At 36.6% G+C, this 17,930-nt stretch overlaps 1 protein-coding gene across 3 annotated transcripts in view; it reads left to right on the forward strand.

Annotated features, from left to right (window-relative positions):
• The window catches only part of RASA2 (RAS p21 protein activator 2), a 125,246-nt gene that overhangs the window by 84,820 nt on the left and 22,496 nt on the right, over positions 1-17,930 (forward strand). For 2 of the 3 annotated variants that reach the window (XM_050778073.1, XM_050778082.1), the window contains 5 exons: positions 709-815; positions 4,055-4,138; positions 4,803-4,880; positions 10,030-10,103; positions 10,648-10,757. In XM_050778073.1, coding sequence (XP_050634030.1) covers positions 709-815; positions 4,055-4,138; positions 4,803-4,880; positions 10,030-10,103; positions 10,648-10,757 — 453 coding nt within the window. The remainder of the gene's footprint in view (positions 1-708; positions 816-4,054; positions 4,139-4,802; positions 4,881-10,029; positions 10,104-10,647; positions 10,758-17,930) is intronic. The other variant, XM_050778077.1, reaches the window with a different exon arrangement.

The raw sequence follows: 17,930 nt of genomic DNA on the forward strand, positions 1-17,930 counted from the left end.
AAGCAGATATTATTAAAGAATGACAAATTAAATGACTTATTAATGGTTACCTACTGAATGACTTAGAAGAGTTAAAACTCGAACCAAACCTAAAGATTCTTTCCCTCGCCACCTGCTTCACCACCATCCGTCTGATTGTTGGGTAAAGTGTTGACTCCAGTCTGAAAGTTGTAGGTGAATGATCAAAGCCACCAGTAGTCTTCAGTTCATCTGCATTTTTATTTATGGACTATTGATAGCTTTTTTAAAGTAAACATTTCTGTCTAATTGTTTTTGTTGCATAACTTTTAATATTATCAAGATTCTGGGGAGGGAATTGAAACAAGAACCTAAAACTGAAAGTAGCCTTGTATCGTACTCTTAAGGGATTCAGTGTTACCACTAGGTAGTGCTAGATACTACTTTTATTTTTGTCGTAATTTTAGCAGTCTCTTCTTGCAGGTGAGGAAAGAGGTATTTTTCAAATTAAAATATTTCTATAAACCTAACAGCTTTGTCTTTTTTCATATTATTTCTTCTTTTGGATTTTTTAATCATAGGGTGTTTTAATTTAGTCATAAACATCACTATCATTTCATCAACTCGGCTCTTACTAGACAAATTATGTTGCTCTCCTAGTTTACATGTCTTTTCTATATTTTTTAATTTATCATCTTTGTTTTTTAATTGTGTTTTTGTGCATGACATTTCACCATTTTTTTCCTGCAGATGACCCTCATGTTCAGTATTCTGCAGTGAGCAGCTTTGTATTTCTTCGTTTCTTTGCTGTAGCCGTAGTATCACCTCATACTTTTCATTTGCGACCTCATCATCCAGTAAGTGTTTGTTCTTCTGAAAGCTTTATTCCATTTTTTTATTTTTATTAAAATGAAGAAAAGATAAAATAAGTCAATTTCACTGGGCTGTATTTTCTTATAACTGATACTTAAATTTACTCAGAATTTTTCTTGGCCATTTCAGTCTTTCAAGTGAGACTGATAATCCTATTTTTTGTTGTTGTTAAAAGATGTTCTACAAGAGTGATTAAATGCTAATTATTGAAGGTTGGTGATGAGTACAAAGGGGATTTATTATATTTTTTCATATGCTACTGTGTGTGTTTATAAATTTCCATAAGATTTTTTTTCATTAGTTACGGGTTTCATTTTGATAGGTATTTTATTTAAACAAAATCTGCCTTCCTGATTTATTAAAATAGTTTAATTTTGCAGATATTTTTAAATTTCACGGAAATTTGAAGAGGCTCTTTTCTCTAAGAAAGAAGGCTACAAGAGAAATTCCATTTAATTTAGAAACAGCATCTAAGATAGAAGATTTCAGTAACAATGAAACTGACAGCATATAATTAGAAAATATTAAATGGCAGGTGAACTGGATAAGCATGAACAGTTAAAACAGAAAAAGAAACCAAGAATGCAGTATAGTGAAAGGTGTAGGAACTTTTATTGGAATATAACTTGTTAAATATATCAGTATTTTTACTTTTTACTTACCTGAGGTAATACTGTAAACATACGAGATTTAAAAATTTTTTAAGCATATAATCTTGTGTTCTGGAGTCCTATTTAATTACCAAAAATCTAAATCTCCACTGCATAGATTTACATGTTTATTTCTTAATTTTTAAAATTCTCTATTTTTGCTGTACTTCTGATTCCTTCTTATATGGTGTAATTTGGCTAATTCTTTAAGCTTTTATGTTCCAAATACTTTATAATCTTATCTAATTGCTCTTAGTTGCTGATTTGTATAACAAATAATAATAATAGCCCACATTTATTTAGTGCTTTGTACTAGGCCTTGTTCTAACTACTTTATGTTTTAACTTATTTGGTCCTCCTGGCAACCCTGTGAGGTAAATTCTGTTATCATCCACATGTGCAGATAAGGAAATCACAATAGAGTAACTTTTCCACGCTCACACAGCTGACAAATTATGATTTGATTTTACTCAGTTTGAACTGGATTTAACTGGTATTCAAATTCAGTCAGTCTTTATTGTCTGTAAGCTTAATCCTATCCCTTCCAACCTCTTAGACAGATGTTCAGGTACCTACAGTGTATCATTTCATGCTCAGTACTAGAGATGCAGTGATGAATAAGATACTCTTTGCCCTTAGGAAACTCACAGCCAAGAGGAGTTGCTCAATAGTGTAGGAAAAACACATGAGTTTTAGAGTTAAACCAAGTTCTGAATACCCATTTCTCCTCTCAACGACTACATGACATTGACACTCACTTAAGTTTGTGAGTACTGAATAGAACCATGTTGCAGTGGCAGCACCACGCCCTTTCTTGCCAAAGGATAAATGGTCTGTGAGTAGCCCCAGCAGAGAGTGGGCCAGTGTCCTTTTGTTCACAGGGCTGTCCATTCTGTGGCTTTGTTACTAAAGCTGCACAAAACTCTGAGGCAATGAAAGCGTGGTAGCAACATTCTGGACATAAACAGAACACCTACTTCTGAACTTGTGAGTCTGCCTTGTATTCATACTTGAATTTGCGCATTCCTGTAACAGATGTTGGTGTGGATACTTAGGTTGGTTCCATGACTTTGCTATTGTAAATAGTGCTGCAAGAAACGTGAGTGCAGGTGCCAGGACATCTTTAAGAATATTATTTTCTTCAAAGGCAGAGAATTGTGGGGACCTTTTATAGATATAATGAAATCCCAAATGTTACAGCTAAAATGTTTTCTGAGTAGCCTTAATTTAGGTGTGTTTCTATTTTATAAGTATATTATAATGATCATATTTCAGATATTCCTTCTTTTCCAGATTGCCTTATATTCTGGTCATCTCTTCCCCTTCACATTCATTGCCTATTTTCAATGTGGGGGTGGGGGAGATACTAAAATATTAAGGAATGTGAGCCAAAAATTGAACTAAAGCTTTTCTGTATCTAAATTTTTCTTGTTATATCTTCAGATGCAAGATATTGTTTGCTTGAATCCTTAAAACAAATAAAAATGGTCTGTGTTTTGATAGAAACTTACACAAATGTATAGATTGGTGAAAATTCAGCAGGGTATACATTTAAGATCTATTCATTTTGTCATATGTAAATTATATCTCAATTTAAAAAAAAAATGAAGGAGCAAAGATTTCTGAGGGAGCACCGTTTAGTCAATTTTATATATTACTATATATTACTTCTTTCAGATAGACAGGCCTGAAAAACCTCTTGGATAATAGACCCAAATAATCACCCTCTGGTAAGATCAAAAAGAACTAGGTGACTTCACATTTCCTAAGCTGAATTTAGGTCTTTGCTTCCATGGTGAAAAGAGTTAATTGCAAAAGCCGTTTAAAGTATTGAATATGTTTAGAGGTGAGCTGAGCACAGAAAATTTGGAACACCTAAAACTGCCATTTTAAGTTATAAGGTAGTAAAGTAGATGCCTTTGACATTCCAGAAGTGAATATAATTTGTCAGGTAATCCAAGGTGCCATACTGTATGAAACAACTTACATATAACATTGATAAAATTATGGCTTTGGCCTGTAATCCCAGCACTTTGAGAAGCCAAGGCGGGCAGATCACCTGAGGTCAGGAGTTTGAGACCAGCCTGGCCAACAGGGCAAAATCCCGTCTCTACTAAAAATACAAAAATTATCCAAGCGTGGTGGCAGGCACCTGTAATCCCAGCTACTTAGGAGGCTGAGACAGGAGAATCGCTTGAACCCAAGAGGTGGAGGTTACAGTGAGCTGAGGTTACACCACTACACTCCAGCCTGGGCAACAGAGCGAGACTCCATCTCAGAAAAAAAAAAAAAAAAAAAATATATATATATATATATATATGACTTTTAAAAGTACCACATCTTTAATAATTACTTTGGGAAGAATTGTTAATTATATATGGCTTCTTTAGTCTCTTAATTCCTTAGGCCGGTGAATTGTACCCAGCCTTAGCTAGATTTTAACTGTGTGTGGTTTGAACATTTTTGAGTCATTGTTTTACAGCAATGTAGTCCATTTACTCTATTCTGCTTTTTTATACAAATTATTTTCTTGAAAACTTAATGGTAGTTTTGGTCTTTTTTACATTCTTTAGGATGCACAGACAATTAGAACATTAACTCTCATCTCAAAAACTATACAAACTTTGGGAAGCTGGGGGAGTCTGTCCAAAAGCAAGGTAAGTCCTTACATCTTTTATTTTGTTTTTACACTTCTAAATGTTGTTACATCCTATGATCCTTTCTCCTTGACTTACCTTCTTCCAAATTAAAAACTATACACACACACACACACACATACACACACACACACACACAGACACACACAGACACAGTAGCTGTCTTTTAAGTAGATACTCTCTTAGTCACCTGTTAAAGAGGACAGTTTCAGAAGCTGGGCATGGTGACTTGTGTCTTTAATTCCAGGAAGCTGAAGCGGGAAACTCACTTGAGGCCAGGAGTTCAAGGCTGCAGTGCACAATGATGGCACCTGTGAATAGCCATTGCACTCCAGTCCCAGCAACTTAGCAAGACCCTATCTCTAGAAAATAAAAAAAAAATTTTTTTTAAATAGTTTAATGAGAACATTAAAAAAAATGCAGTTTCATGAAAACTGCTAAATAAGGCAAAGAGAGCCTAGTAAGGAAGTGCAGGACAGTCTGTCTATCTGCCTGCTTTTGCCATAATCGCATGACAGCTTTGAAAGAAGTCTTCCACTCCAAGCCCTGAATTCTGAAAATATATAATTGAGTCCTTTTAGGCCTTAATCCTCAGCTTAAAAATATAGTCTGTTCTATTCTTAATTCTCTAACACATATAAACCCTGTGTTTGTTTTTTCTTAGTCAAGTTTCAAAGAGACATTCATGTGTGAATTTTTCAAAATGTTTCAAGAAGAAGGATATATTATGGCAGTTAAAAAGGTATGATTATTTTATTCTGGAATTAATATTTATTTCATATAGCATAGGGGAAATAACATTTTATATATATTATATCAATCCTCAGTTTAAATAATGTTTAAACTGTTCATCAAAAAGGCTTCCTTTTTCTTTTTTCTTCTTATACAGGGCTGTGCTTTTCAGCTTTGAAAATACCTAAATAAGTTTAACAACTACTACTATTACCAGTGCCTTAGAAACACAAATTACAGATGTCTAGGGTTAGAATTTCTCAAAGTGACACTATTGGCATTTGGGCCAGATAATTCTTGATTCTGAGGAGCTGGCTTGTGCGTTTCAGGATATTTAGCGGCATCCCTGGCCTCTACCCCTTACATGCAATAAGTATGCCTCCTGTTTTGACAGCCAAACATGCCTCCAGGTATTGCCAAATGTTCCTTGAGGGACAGAATTGTCTCTGGTTGAGAACCTCTGGTCTCTGGGGGTAACGGCTTTGTATGGTGCCTGATGTAGAGTGGGCACTTAATTGCCCTAGTAAAAAATATATACATTATTGAACATTTAATGAACAATATAAATTCATGGTAGTAACCTGAGGAAAGTTACTATAAATGTACAAAAGCCTATAGTATATAATATCCAAACACAAGTCCTGCAGCATACAAAAATCACTTCACTTAAAAGTTGAGAACGTTTTGAAAGGATATTTATTTTTTATTTATTTATTTATTTATTAATTTTTTTGTTGAGACGGAGTCTCACTCTGTCACCCAGGCTGGAGTGCAGTGGCGCGATCAGCTCACTGCAAGCTCCGCCTCCCAGGTTCACGCCATTCTCCTGCCTCAGCCTCCCGAGTAGCTGGGACTACAGGTGCCGCCACCTCGCCCGGCTAATGATTTTTGTATTTTTAGTAGAGACGAGGTTTCACTGTGTTAGCCAGGATTGTCTCGATCTCCTGACCTCGTGATCCGCCCGTCTCGGCCTCCCAAAGTGCTGGGATTACAGGCTTGAGCCACCGTGCCCGGCCTGAAAGGATCTTTAATTTCTTGAGTCTTGAGTCCTGAATCATCTAAACAAAATATAGCATTATTGTAAAATGCTGAAAATTTATAAAGAAAAGTTAACCTTTGAAGTACTCTATCCCATATAGTCTAGAAGTTAAGAATTAAAAAATAAGGAGAGAAATGAATTATATCTAAACTGGGCCTGAAGAAAGTACTGTATTTTATGTATCACACTCTTAACTTAATGAATCCAAATTAACAAAGCCAAATGTTAAAGACTTCATTCAGTTTCTGTAGCATAACTAGCAGTTGGTTGCCAGAGTATTTATTTTGTTGAGGTATACATTTGGGCCTTTTTTTATACTTAGGATTCTTACAGAGACTTAGTAAGTAAAAAATGATGATTTAAAAAATTAAAGTCCATTGCAATATTTTTCATCTAGAATAGTGCCTGTTTAACCAAAAATTTTTTAGACAAACCATTGAAGGCTTTTGAGGAGAAAGTCTTTCAAAAGAATAGGCAAAGAAAAAGCTGCCCTTTTATTTTTAGGACATTGTTGAAACATTTGTGACACTGTAGGCAGACTTTTATTGGCAAGATTATGATGTACTGTCTTTTGTTTGAGGGTTGTTTTTCCATGTTTTGTGACCAAGGCTATGGTAGTATCTGATTTTTTTTCCCCTGATATAATCAGAATGTGTAGAGTTGATAATGTCAGTGGAGAAAGGATTTAAGGGTACCAGGAGTTTAGTCTGTTCCTGATCTGCCCTGAATCACCCACTCACATTCTAATGGACTATCGCCATAGTATGCCTCTGTCTCAGATTTGGTTCTAAATCCCTAAGCTGACATAGGGTACTTTGCCCTAATATCCTAGTTTCCTTTATTATTTAGTAGTTACAACAAGATATGTGCAGTGCTATAAATTGTAAAAGCTTGTGAAGCTCAATTTCTCATTTTATATTGGCACTCTGACTAGTGACATTTACTATTGATGCAGAAGAAAATAAGAGTATAACTCTGAATCATATGCTATTCCCTGCAGAGTTTAGAAAGGATAACCTGGATAGTTCTATAGACAAGGTGACCATATAATTTGATGTCTAAACCAGAACACTTTTAAGAGTGAAAAATACTGTTAGTGATTATTCTGGAATGATAGGAATGGCCCTGATGGGGATGGTCCTGAGCAAACTGGGACCTATAGTCACCCTGCCTATAGTCCATCTTAATTACTGGGTTTTCTTTCACTTTATATCTCTGTATTTACCCCATAGGTCCTAAATAAAGTATTGGCTGGGCACAGTGGCTCACACCTGTAATCCTAGCACTTTGGGAGGCCGAAGTGGGCGGATCACCTGAGGTTGGGAGTTGGAGACCAGCCTGGCTAACGTGGTGAAACCCCGTTTCTACTAAAAATACAAAAAATTAGCCAGGCCTGGTGGCACATGCCTGTAATCCCAGCTACTGGGGAGGCTGAGGCAGGAGAATTGCTTGAATCTGGGAGGTAGAGGTTGCAGTAAGCCGAGATCATGCCATTGCACTCCAGCTTGGGCAACAAGAGCGAAACGCTATCTCAAAAAAATAAAATAAACTATTATAAATAATATTTGCTAACAAATCAGTGACTTCAGGTATATATTAAGAAATAAAACATTCACATAACTCAAACTCCATTAGTGGATGGTCCATCTGGGAGAACTGATGCTATGGTAGGGTGCTTCTTCAGTTCCCTTGGATACTTGTACCCACATTACCCATATATAATGCAAAAAGAACTCTGTTCTTGTTCTTTCACTTACCAGTATTTTCTCCCAGCAAGCAGAAGTAAACATTCCATTTGAAAACTCCTTAAGTCTGAGCTCTGCCGGGCAATCATCAACCAGTCTTAGGAGAAAATGACTGTGTCTACAAATTCTACTTTAGAATAGGCACTGGAGCCTCAATATTATCCTTATTGGAATGTGGTTTGTTTTTGTTTAAGTCCTAAGCAGAACAACGTAGAAAAGTATAAAGGAAAAAGCAAAGAAATGCAAACCCTCTCTGAGTTTCTGAGTTTGTAATACCCACCTAATGAACTAAACAAATTGATAGCTCATTTAGGAGGCAAAATAGGATTCTTTAAGAACAAGAATTGTTCCTCAAAATCAAGGTAATGGTAGATTAAAAAAAAAAAAGAAAAAGAAAAGAATTGTTCCATCCAGGCGTGCATGGTGGTTCACGCCTGTAATCCCAGCACTTTGAGAGGTGGAGGCAGGCAGATCACAAGGTCAGGAGTTCGAGACCAGCCTGGCCAATATGGTAAAACCCTGTCTCTACTAAAAATACAAAAATTAGCCAGGCATGGTGGTGGGCGCCTGTAGTCCCAGTTACCTGGGAGGCTGAGGCAGGAGAATCGCTTGAACCTGAGAGGTGGAGGTTGCAGTGAGCCAAGATCACACCATTGCATTCCTGCCTGGGTGACGGAACAAGGCTCCCTCTCAAAAGAAAGAAAAGAAAAGAAAAAGGAATTGTTCCTTGAAGTGCTAATTTCCCTTTCCCATGAAGAGACAACCAAATACTAAAAAGCCTTTAACCAGTCAAGGTAGCATATTTGTGAAGTTAAATGTTCTTCACTGGCTGACCTGGTAAAGATGGATACTATAAATTTTCTTGAGTCACCACATTCCCACATTCTCCATGGAAAGTTTATAAATGGTGATTAGATTTCCAGATTATCCCAGATAACCTGTTTACACTTCAGTCATGACTGTGAAATACCATCTTTCAGAGTTAAAATCAGTTATATATAGTAGAAGTTGGCAAACTTTTCTGTAAAGGGACAGTGAGAAAATATTTTAGGCTTTGCTGATCACATAAGGTCTCTGCCACTTAGTCTTTGTTTTCACAACGCTTTCACAATCCTAAATGTAACCCTGATTGTTACATTTAGAAATGTAATAGTTACAGGTTGAGTATCCTCTATCAGAAATGCTTGATAAAGTGTTTTGGATTTTGGATTTTTTCAAATTTTGAAATACTTTTATTCATTCTGCCTCTCTCCATGTATATTTTTTTAACTGGTTGAGCATCCCTAATCTGAAAATCCAAAATTCAAAATCCAGAATGCACCAGCAAGCATTTCCTTTGAATATCCTGTTGGCACTCAAAAAGTTTTGGGTGTTTGGAACATTTGGGATTTTCAGATTAGGAGTGTTCAACCTGTATTCTTATGGGCCTTACAAAAACAGGCTACAGGTCAGACGTGGCCCTCTGACCCAGACTTTGGTGATCCTTAACCTATAATAAAGGTTCACAATCTTATATGTAAAATCATTGGGACCAAAAGTATTTCAGAATTCAGTTTTTCAGAGTTTCAAAAGGTAATCAGTATATACTATATGTAACATCCCCCAGTGGAGCCTAGGGTAGCACCCCACAATCAAATACATTAATTCTTATAGCACAGTGTATGAATACTTACAGTAAGTAATATAAGTACAGAGTGTAAAGAGCCTCACACCAGTTCAGGTTAAGTTATACCCCTAAATGAGTACTTCGAATCAAAGACAAGATTTTAAAACTTTGTATTCAGAACTTTATGTATTTCAGAATTGCAGTTAAGGAATTATGGATTGAATTATTTCTACATGGAAATATGTTCTGGGTTTTAAGTAACTTAAGAATGAAGTTTTAGGCTGGGTATGGTGGCTTACACCTGTAATCCCAGCACTTTGGTAGGCTGAGGCAGACAGATCACTTGAGGCCAGGAGCTGAAGACCAGCCTGGCCAACATACTGTGTAACCCTGTCTCTACTAAAAATACAAAAAAATTAGCTGGGTGTGGTGGCACATGCCTGTAATCCCAGCTACTTGGGAAGCTGAGGCATGAGAATCACTTGAACGCAGGAGGGAGAGGTTGCAGTGAGCCCAGACTGCACCACTGCGTTCCAGTCTGGGCAACAGAGACTCTGTCTCCAAATAAATAAATAAGACTTTTATAATACTTGTCATTTGTAAATTAGGGATTTCCTTTATAATATGTGTTTTGTTTTATAAATTACTATCATGTGTATTCATTAGTAATGAAGAACTTCCCATTATAATCAATGACATGTAAGATAAACTGAATTTTTTATAATGTTCCTTATCACACAGTGTAATATTTACCCATTTCCCCATTTAGTTCTTGGATGAAATTTCATCTACTGAAACTAAAGAGTCCAGTGGTACGAGTGAGCCTGTGCACCTGAAAGAAGGGTAATTTAATCAAATTAGACGTGAAAGTCATGTATCAGTATAGATATTAAGTAAGTACAAAGAGCGTGGGTCTAAGAGTGAGGAGATCTGGCATTATGTTCTGTGTTAGAACTGCCAAAATTAGCAGTCAGGTAAGTCACCTTTACTGTCCTACAAACTTTATGGCAGAAAAGCATGATTTCCTGTGCATACAGTCCTAGGTTGTTTTGCAATTATAGTGAGATGATGGGTATTTAGAGTACTTTAAAAAAGTAACAGCACTATTAGTCTTAATGTACAGTGTTCATTATAAGTTAAGGGGGGGAGTCACTCATTTGGTCCTTTTTTGTTCTGCATAGTACAATTAAAAATATTAAATTAATTAAAGACCTTAATCCTTTAGTATGGCCAAAATAAATGCAACAGTCATGGATGGCAAAAACATTTCTCTATATTTAATATAATCTTACACAACTATTCATGTCATTTAAAATTAAAGGATACTTCTTTGTTTTGGATTAACTTGATTTTTGTAGCTAAATGTTTACATCTGTTATGTTGGCAGTGAGATGTATAAAAGAGCTCAGGGAAGAACTCGGATTGGAAAAAGGAATTTTAAGAAGCGATGGTTCTGCTTAACAAGCAGAGAGCTCACCTACCACAAACAGCCAGGTAGTTGTGTTTATGCTTTATTATGGGGTTTTTCCTGGTTCTCGGTGTAGGTTTCTTTGCCGCTTATTGTGACTCTAGTGAATCCTTTCAGTAATATTACTATAGTTTGTGGTTTCTCCATACGTACTAAGAATGAAAAAATATTTGACAGTAACCCTATGTATATTATGCTTTTCTCACATTAAATTTCTTGAGTTTCTGAAAATGGTATTCCTTTAGTGTGCTCTGTTTTCTAAAAATCCGTAGTATTCCATACTGTTATTTATCAAAGAGCAACAGCTAAACCTCTTAGAACATGGGAGTTTCTTTAACTCTTAGAGGCAAAATTAGCAATATTCAATATCTAATAAATGAGAATATTTCTGTGCTTTGCTGGAAAATATCAGCTAGACATTCCCACAGTTACACCATAGATTGTGATACCTATTCTGTTGTCAAATTCATCCTAGGTTCTTAGCCAAGCTAACCCCAAGGTAGATGACTTAATAATTTGCCTTCTGAGAAGACTCTGTTGCTTGTACAAGTGGGCTATTTGTGTAAACGAAGCCATCTTCCTACAGTGTGATTTGAGAGCTGCAGAGAGGCAAAACTTATCCCTCAGTAGACTGACAGAGTCCTTTAAATAAACTGCTTTTGAGTTTATTCCATTGGGGTGATTTTCCACAGAAGGCCAGGTGTGGTGGTTCATGCCTGTAATCCTAGCACTTTGGGAGGCAAAGGCGGGCGGATCACTTGAGGTCAGGAGTTTGAGACCAGCCTGACCAACATGGCGAAATCCCATCTCTACTAAAAATACAAAAAAATTAGCCGGGCATGGTGTCACATGCCTGTAGTCCCAGCTACTCTGGAGGCTGAAGCAGGAGAATCGCTTGAACCCGGGAGGCAGAGGCTGCAGTAAGCCGAGATCGTGCCATTGCACTCTAGCCTGGGTGACAGAGCAAGACTCCATCTCAAAAAAAAAAAAAAAAGGAATTATCCACAGAAGGCCATTAGCTTCTGATATTTTAGCAAGAAGAATTTAGTATCTAGATCTCAGATTCTCAGATCACATCTATATAGTAGAATCCCTTCTGTCCAAAATAATCAGGATCCAGAGATGTTCATTTAACCAAACCAAAAGGTTGGTTAAAGCGAGAATCATTTAAAAGTAAACAAAAAGATGCATACAGATCTTAAATATTTATGTATTTGTTTACCAGCATTTTGGTAGAGAACCATGATTATTTCTTTGACTATTGACCTATAGATCAGATTTCCTGTCTTTCTTGTGTAAATATACCCATAATGCATCAGTTTTCAGGTTGATTTCTCCAAGGTAAATCTAGAACTTAGATACTTGAAAAGTAATCCAAGCACAAAATCCTCTTAGATTTTCAGGATAGTTACACTAGTCTTTTACAGCTGTCTTACCCCCACATAAATCAGCCTTATTTGTGGAGGTATGCATCTCCTTTTTAGAGGGTTTTCAAAGCATTTACCTGATTTTCAAATAAGTAATAAACCTCTTGGTAGTGGCCACTTTGTCTCTTTATGTGAAGTAAATCATAATTACAACATAGAAAACTAGCATAAATAAGTTTAGCAACAAACCCAACGGACTTGGTAAGCAAAACAGCCTAACCGATGGAAGTAGAAGGGCGCAGGCTTAACAGAGTACCCAAGCAACCACAAGCGTTTAGCATCCCGTGAGCAGCATTCAGTATGTTTTACAGAGGAAATGGAGAGTCTGTTAATCCGTCAAATCTGTTAGGTAAAGATCTGTTAAGAGAGCTTCTGCTGTAAATTCTGGAGTAATACATCAGATATAGGGTGCTTTAAAGAGGATATAATACAGTTAAGTAGAGTGCTTCAGTGGAGACTCTTGAATAGTAGAGTGATAAGGAAAAATTTTTATTTCATAATTCTTCGTTAGGAATGGCTTAGCCAGAATGACTACATGTGTCCCAATATATTAGAAAGATATAAGAAACCAAATGCATTATGCTTTTGGGTATATTACCCAGATAATTTGTTATAACATTTACATATTCAAATAACTAAAATTCAGTAGGCTACATATATGCCCTTTCAGATAGCTGCTTTTTTTTTTTGGAGACAGAGTCTCACTCTTGTCACCCAGGCTGGAGGGCAGGGGCATGATCTTGGCTCACTGCAACCTCTGCCTCTCAGATTCAAGTGATTCTCCTGCCTCAGCCTCCTGAGTAGCTGGGATTACAGGTGCCCGCCACCACACCCAGCGAATTTTTGTATTTTTAGTAGAGACAGGGTTTCACCATTTTGGCCAGGCTGGTCTTGGACTCCTGACCTCGTGACCTGCCTGCCTTGGCCTCCTAAAGTGCTGAGATTACAGGTGTGAGCCAGCGTGCCCAGCCCAGATAGCATTTTTTAAGCTAAACATATTCTGAATGTTTTAGAAATTATAACTTATTGAATACTATATAAATGTTCTCACCTATGCATAGCAGTGGGTGCTAATTATGTTTACATTAATGGTACATTTAAATAAAAGTTAAGGTAAATTAGTCATTCTCTATGAATAAATGAGTTCTTTTTTCCTCATTTAAAGCATTTTCTAATCTAAACCAATATTCTGAAGTATTTTTTGGTTTATAATCTTCTTTAAGAATTAGATAGCTATGGACCCCTTTGTCTAGAAAACTGTACCTACAAACAGACAAAAAATTGTGCATGTAACTTCAGGGAGTTCATAGACACAAAATTTTGCATAATAATTTCAGGGAGTTCATAGACCTAAAGTTCATCTATGATTCTCAAGTTAAGAACCTCTGTTCTTGCCGGGTGCAGTGGCTCACGCCTGTGATCCCAACACTTTGGGAAGCTGAAGCAGGTGGATCATGAGGTCCGGAGATCAAGACCATCCTGGCCAATGTGGTGAAACCCCATCTCTACTAAAAAAACAAAAATTAGCCAGATGTGGTGGCGTGCATCTGTAGTCCCAGCTACTTGGGAGGCTGAGGCAGGAGAATTGCTTGAACCTGAGAGGTGGTGGCTGCAGTGAGCCAAGATCATGCCATTGCACTCCAGCCTGGGTGACAGAGGGAGACTCTGTCTCCAAAAACAAAAAAGAATCTCTGTTCTGTCCACTGATTTTAAGAGAACAAAATTCTCTAGAATGATGAGGCTACTAGAGGTATAAAATAGACACATTAGAAGCTACATTGTTTTTAAGCCTTAAGAAATTTAAAATTTTGGAATGACATTGGAGGAATGAGATATGAAATTTCAAGCTTATTTACCAAAGCCTGTGGTTTTAAGCTTCCATGCTTTTTGTTTTAACTATTTTGATGGATCTTTCCAAAATATATTACATGCTTCCCTGCCTTCTAAAAAAGAGTTCATTGAACGTAAGTTAACATCTTCTAGATGACTTGGGGCTACCGTTGATAATATTAATTGTTATATGGATTCTGATTTAGTGATATTTTCAGGGCTGCTTAAGGGTGTGTGCAGCTGTTTACTCCAGCTAAATGCATTTACTCCGCAGCTAAATGCTTTGGACTGCTGTGCTTTTTGTGTTCCTGTGTTCGCTTTATACAGTTTTTCTCTATCCTTTGTGGTAAGGCTGCGATCTTACATTTCTTGTGATGTCTGTGAACCATAATATAACACCTTACTCCCATCCCATCACCCACCTCTGTTTTTTACAGCAATGTACTATGAGTGAGGATGCAAGTGCTATGTTTGTTTAAATTATACCTAAGATTAAAAGGCTTTGAATGAAAACATCAGGACTTTCTCCTATAAATAAAATACCTGGGCTTTGTATTCTCTGTTTGGTTGTTGAGCAAATGTTTTGCTTTACTTCCAGTTTCCCTGCTGTTTTCTAGATAGCCAAGACTGCTAGTTAAGTAGTCTTTTGCTACACTTACTATGTGACTTTGGTGTCTGAAAGAATACCTCCCAAATTTCCTGTAACATAGACTTAAATCATTGAGTCTTTCACTCTATCTTCCTATTATACAGTAGTAGTGTGAATTAAGTATTTCTCTCCATTAGTGTCAAATAATATGGTCCTTTCACACTTTACTGGAAAATGAATTAGTAGAATTTTCTCTGTTTTAAGGATTTTTCTTCAATAAGTTGTTAAATTTTTGAGGCCCCTTTAGGCAAGTGCTAACAGGCAATAGTAAGCAACTAATCAGTAGAGTTAAACTAACATGTAGCAAATGAATATTATCAGACACTCAGCCATCAGTCGTGATTACCTTGAGAGATTTTTATGGCCTTGTGTACTTATGATTATGATTTTATACTCCTTTACTATAATTTAGTCATCTTCTACAAGTAAAAGTTCTCTTAGTTATATGTGGAGATCAAACTAGTTATTGATGTTCCAGCCTCTTTATGTCTCATTCAGCCTCATCTTTTGCAGTATCCATATGTAGTTTCACCAGACTACTTTTTGCAGTTCCTTCTTTACATCTTTTACATGTTCTTTTGCATTCATGCTTTTGCATATGTACCTAAAAATATCTACCTAAAAATTCCTTTATTTTCTTCTTTACCTGTGTAATCTGTTGTCCTTTAAGTCTTAGATCAAGTGTCAGCTCTTTATGGAAGCCATTGTAAGCCTCATCTACCTCAGTGTTGCTATTCCCTTACTGTCTATCTTTAGCCACATGGCATACTGTGTATGTAAAAAGTAATGACTTTTTTCCATCTCTTAAGATCCTCAGTGGTAAGGACCCATATTATTACTAGTGGCATAAAGGTATATAGTAAGTATTCTTCAAAGGACACCATGTCTTCCATATATGCTGTCATCTGAATTACATTAAGAACCACTTGTCTTTCTAAAATTTCTGCCAGGCGTACTAATTCATCTTTGAAATTCTGTTCTGTAAAATTTAATTAGATACTGTCTTCTTTGGGGAGACCTGTTATACACATATACATACACACAACTTTCATGTGACATTAAATGCCCTAGCTTATATAGCCAGCCCTACCCTAGCTTATATAACCAATGGACATTGTAAAAGAAATGTCCATGATATTTTAAACATAAATGCTTAAAACACTGAGGTTAACATGGTTTTCATCTGCCTGTATTTTCACATACAGGGCTCTGCAGCTTTTTTTTTCTCTGATAGCTAAAGAACAAAATACATAATTGATTCAATCATGCATTTATTCAACAGGTGTTTTATTGAGTGCCTACTATGTACCAGACACTGTTCTAGGCTCTGGAGAGAAAAGTAGTAAACAAAACATATCAAAATCCCTGCCCTTATAGATCTTTACTAAGAGACAATAAACAGTAAAAAGAGAAAATTATATTTATGTTGGATTATTATAAATGAGATGAACAAAAAAGAAGCAAGGACAAGGAACAGAAAATGATGGGTTCAGTGAGGTGAGTTAAAATATTAAAAGGTCTAACCAGGGAAGGCTTCACTGAGAAAGTGACATTTGAGCAAAGACCTAAACCTAAAGATGGTCAGCGAGTGAACCATGTGGATATTTGCAATTAAAGTGTCACAGAAATAGCTAACAGCACCCAGAACAAATGCCTTGAAATAGAATCATGCCTGGAGTGTTGAAGAGATAAGAGAAAGCTCTTGTGGCTGGAAAAAAATGAAGAAGAGGGTAGGTCATAGGAATTAAGATCAAAAAGGTCATAGAAGTGCTAGATTTTATAGGACCTTGTGGGCTTTTACTTTGAGTAAAATGGAAAGACATTGGAGAGGTTTAAGCAGAAGAATGACATTGTTTAACTTATGTCTTAATAGGATAACTTATGTCTGTGGAGTGTTACATGGAGAATGAATGAAGGGTACGGGGAAACCAATTAAGAGACTATTAAAATATTCTAGAGGAGAGAAGAGAATGGCTTGGATCTGTTGGTAGCAGTAGAAATGATAAAAATGGATCACATTCTGGATCTATTTTAAAGATGGTACCCAGAGGATTAGATACTGGGAGTGAGAGAAAAAGGCACATTAAGGATAATTCCAAGGATTTGGGCATGAAGTTGACTTTTAAAAATAGATACAGAACTCTTTTTGAGGAAAAAGAAAAAGAAGAAGCAAAGAAGGGGAACAGAAAATGATGGAGTCAGTGTAAAACTGAACTTAAAAAAAAAAAAAAAAAAAAGAGTCCTGGTAATGGTAGAAAAAAAACCAAGAGTCCTGGTAATGGTAGAGAAGCTTGTATTAAACTAAGTCTCATAGATAACAATTATAAACCTTGAGCAGAATATATATAACAATTCTTTGAAGAATTTGATCCTTGAAAGAAAGGAACAGTGCTGGCTAAGATTTATTGATTGATTGAGATGGAGTTTCATTCTTGTTGCCCAGGCTGGAGTGCAGTGGCGCAATCTCAGCTCACTGCAACCTCTGCCTCCCGGGTTTAAGCGATTCTCCTGTCTCAGCCTCCCCAGTAGCTGAGATTACAGGCATGTGCCACCATGCCCGGCTAATTTTGTATTTTTAGTAGAGACGGGGTTTCTCCATGTGGGTCAGGCTGGTCTCGAACTCCCAACCTCAGGGGATTAACCCACCTTGGCCTCCCAAAGTGCTGGGATTACAGGCATGAGCCACTGCGCCTGGCCTAAGATTTATTTTTATACAGCTTGGGAATAAAGCACTCCCAGTCTAGTCAGTATGAGGTAGTGCTAAAATGCAAGCAGAAAACTAAGCTTTATTGGCTTGAGATACCAAAGGATAGAGTTTAGGGCTATCAGAGAGGCTGGAAATTGAGGCATAAAGAGGAGTTCTTCAGTCTGCTTGTTAACTCCTCTGAAATCTTTAGTTGACTCTTAAACTGCTCATGCAAGAGGGACCTGTCCCCATAGGGGCTAGTGAAAAACAATAACTGAAAACTAAAAAGATGAGCAGAGACTTCAGTTTCTGTTCCCCTCAAAGGAGACAGAATTTGGAATTTTACTTAGAGAGCTTAGCAAACGCTTCAGTATTTTCATCAAAATCTCAAGAGTGGTGGCTCAGTTGTAAAGACTATGTTCTAGGATTAAGAATAAACAAAGTATAGTATAAACAAAGTATAAAACCAACCCTCACAATAACCACCAATGATGTAACTTCAAGGGAAGGTAACTGAATCCATAGTTTCTACAGTGTTTTATTCATGATGGCCAGTATGTAATGGAACATTAACAACTCAAGAAGAAACACAGAACTATAATGCATAATC

This window comes from Macaca thibetana, chromosome 2 (assembly GCF_024542745.1).
Source record: "Macaca thibetana thibetana isolate TM-01 chromosome 2, ASM2454274v1, whole genome shotgun sequence".
Lineage (NCBI taxonomy): Eukaryota > Metazoa > Chordata > Mammalia > Primates > Cercopithecidae > Macaca > Macaca thibetana.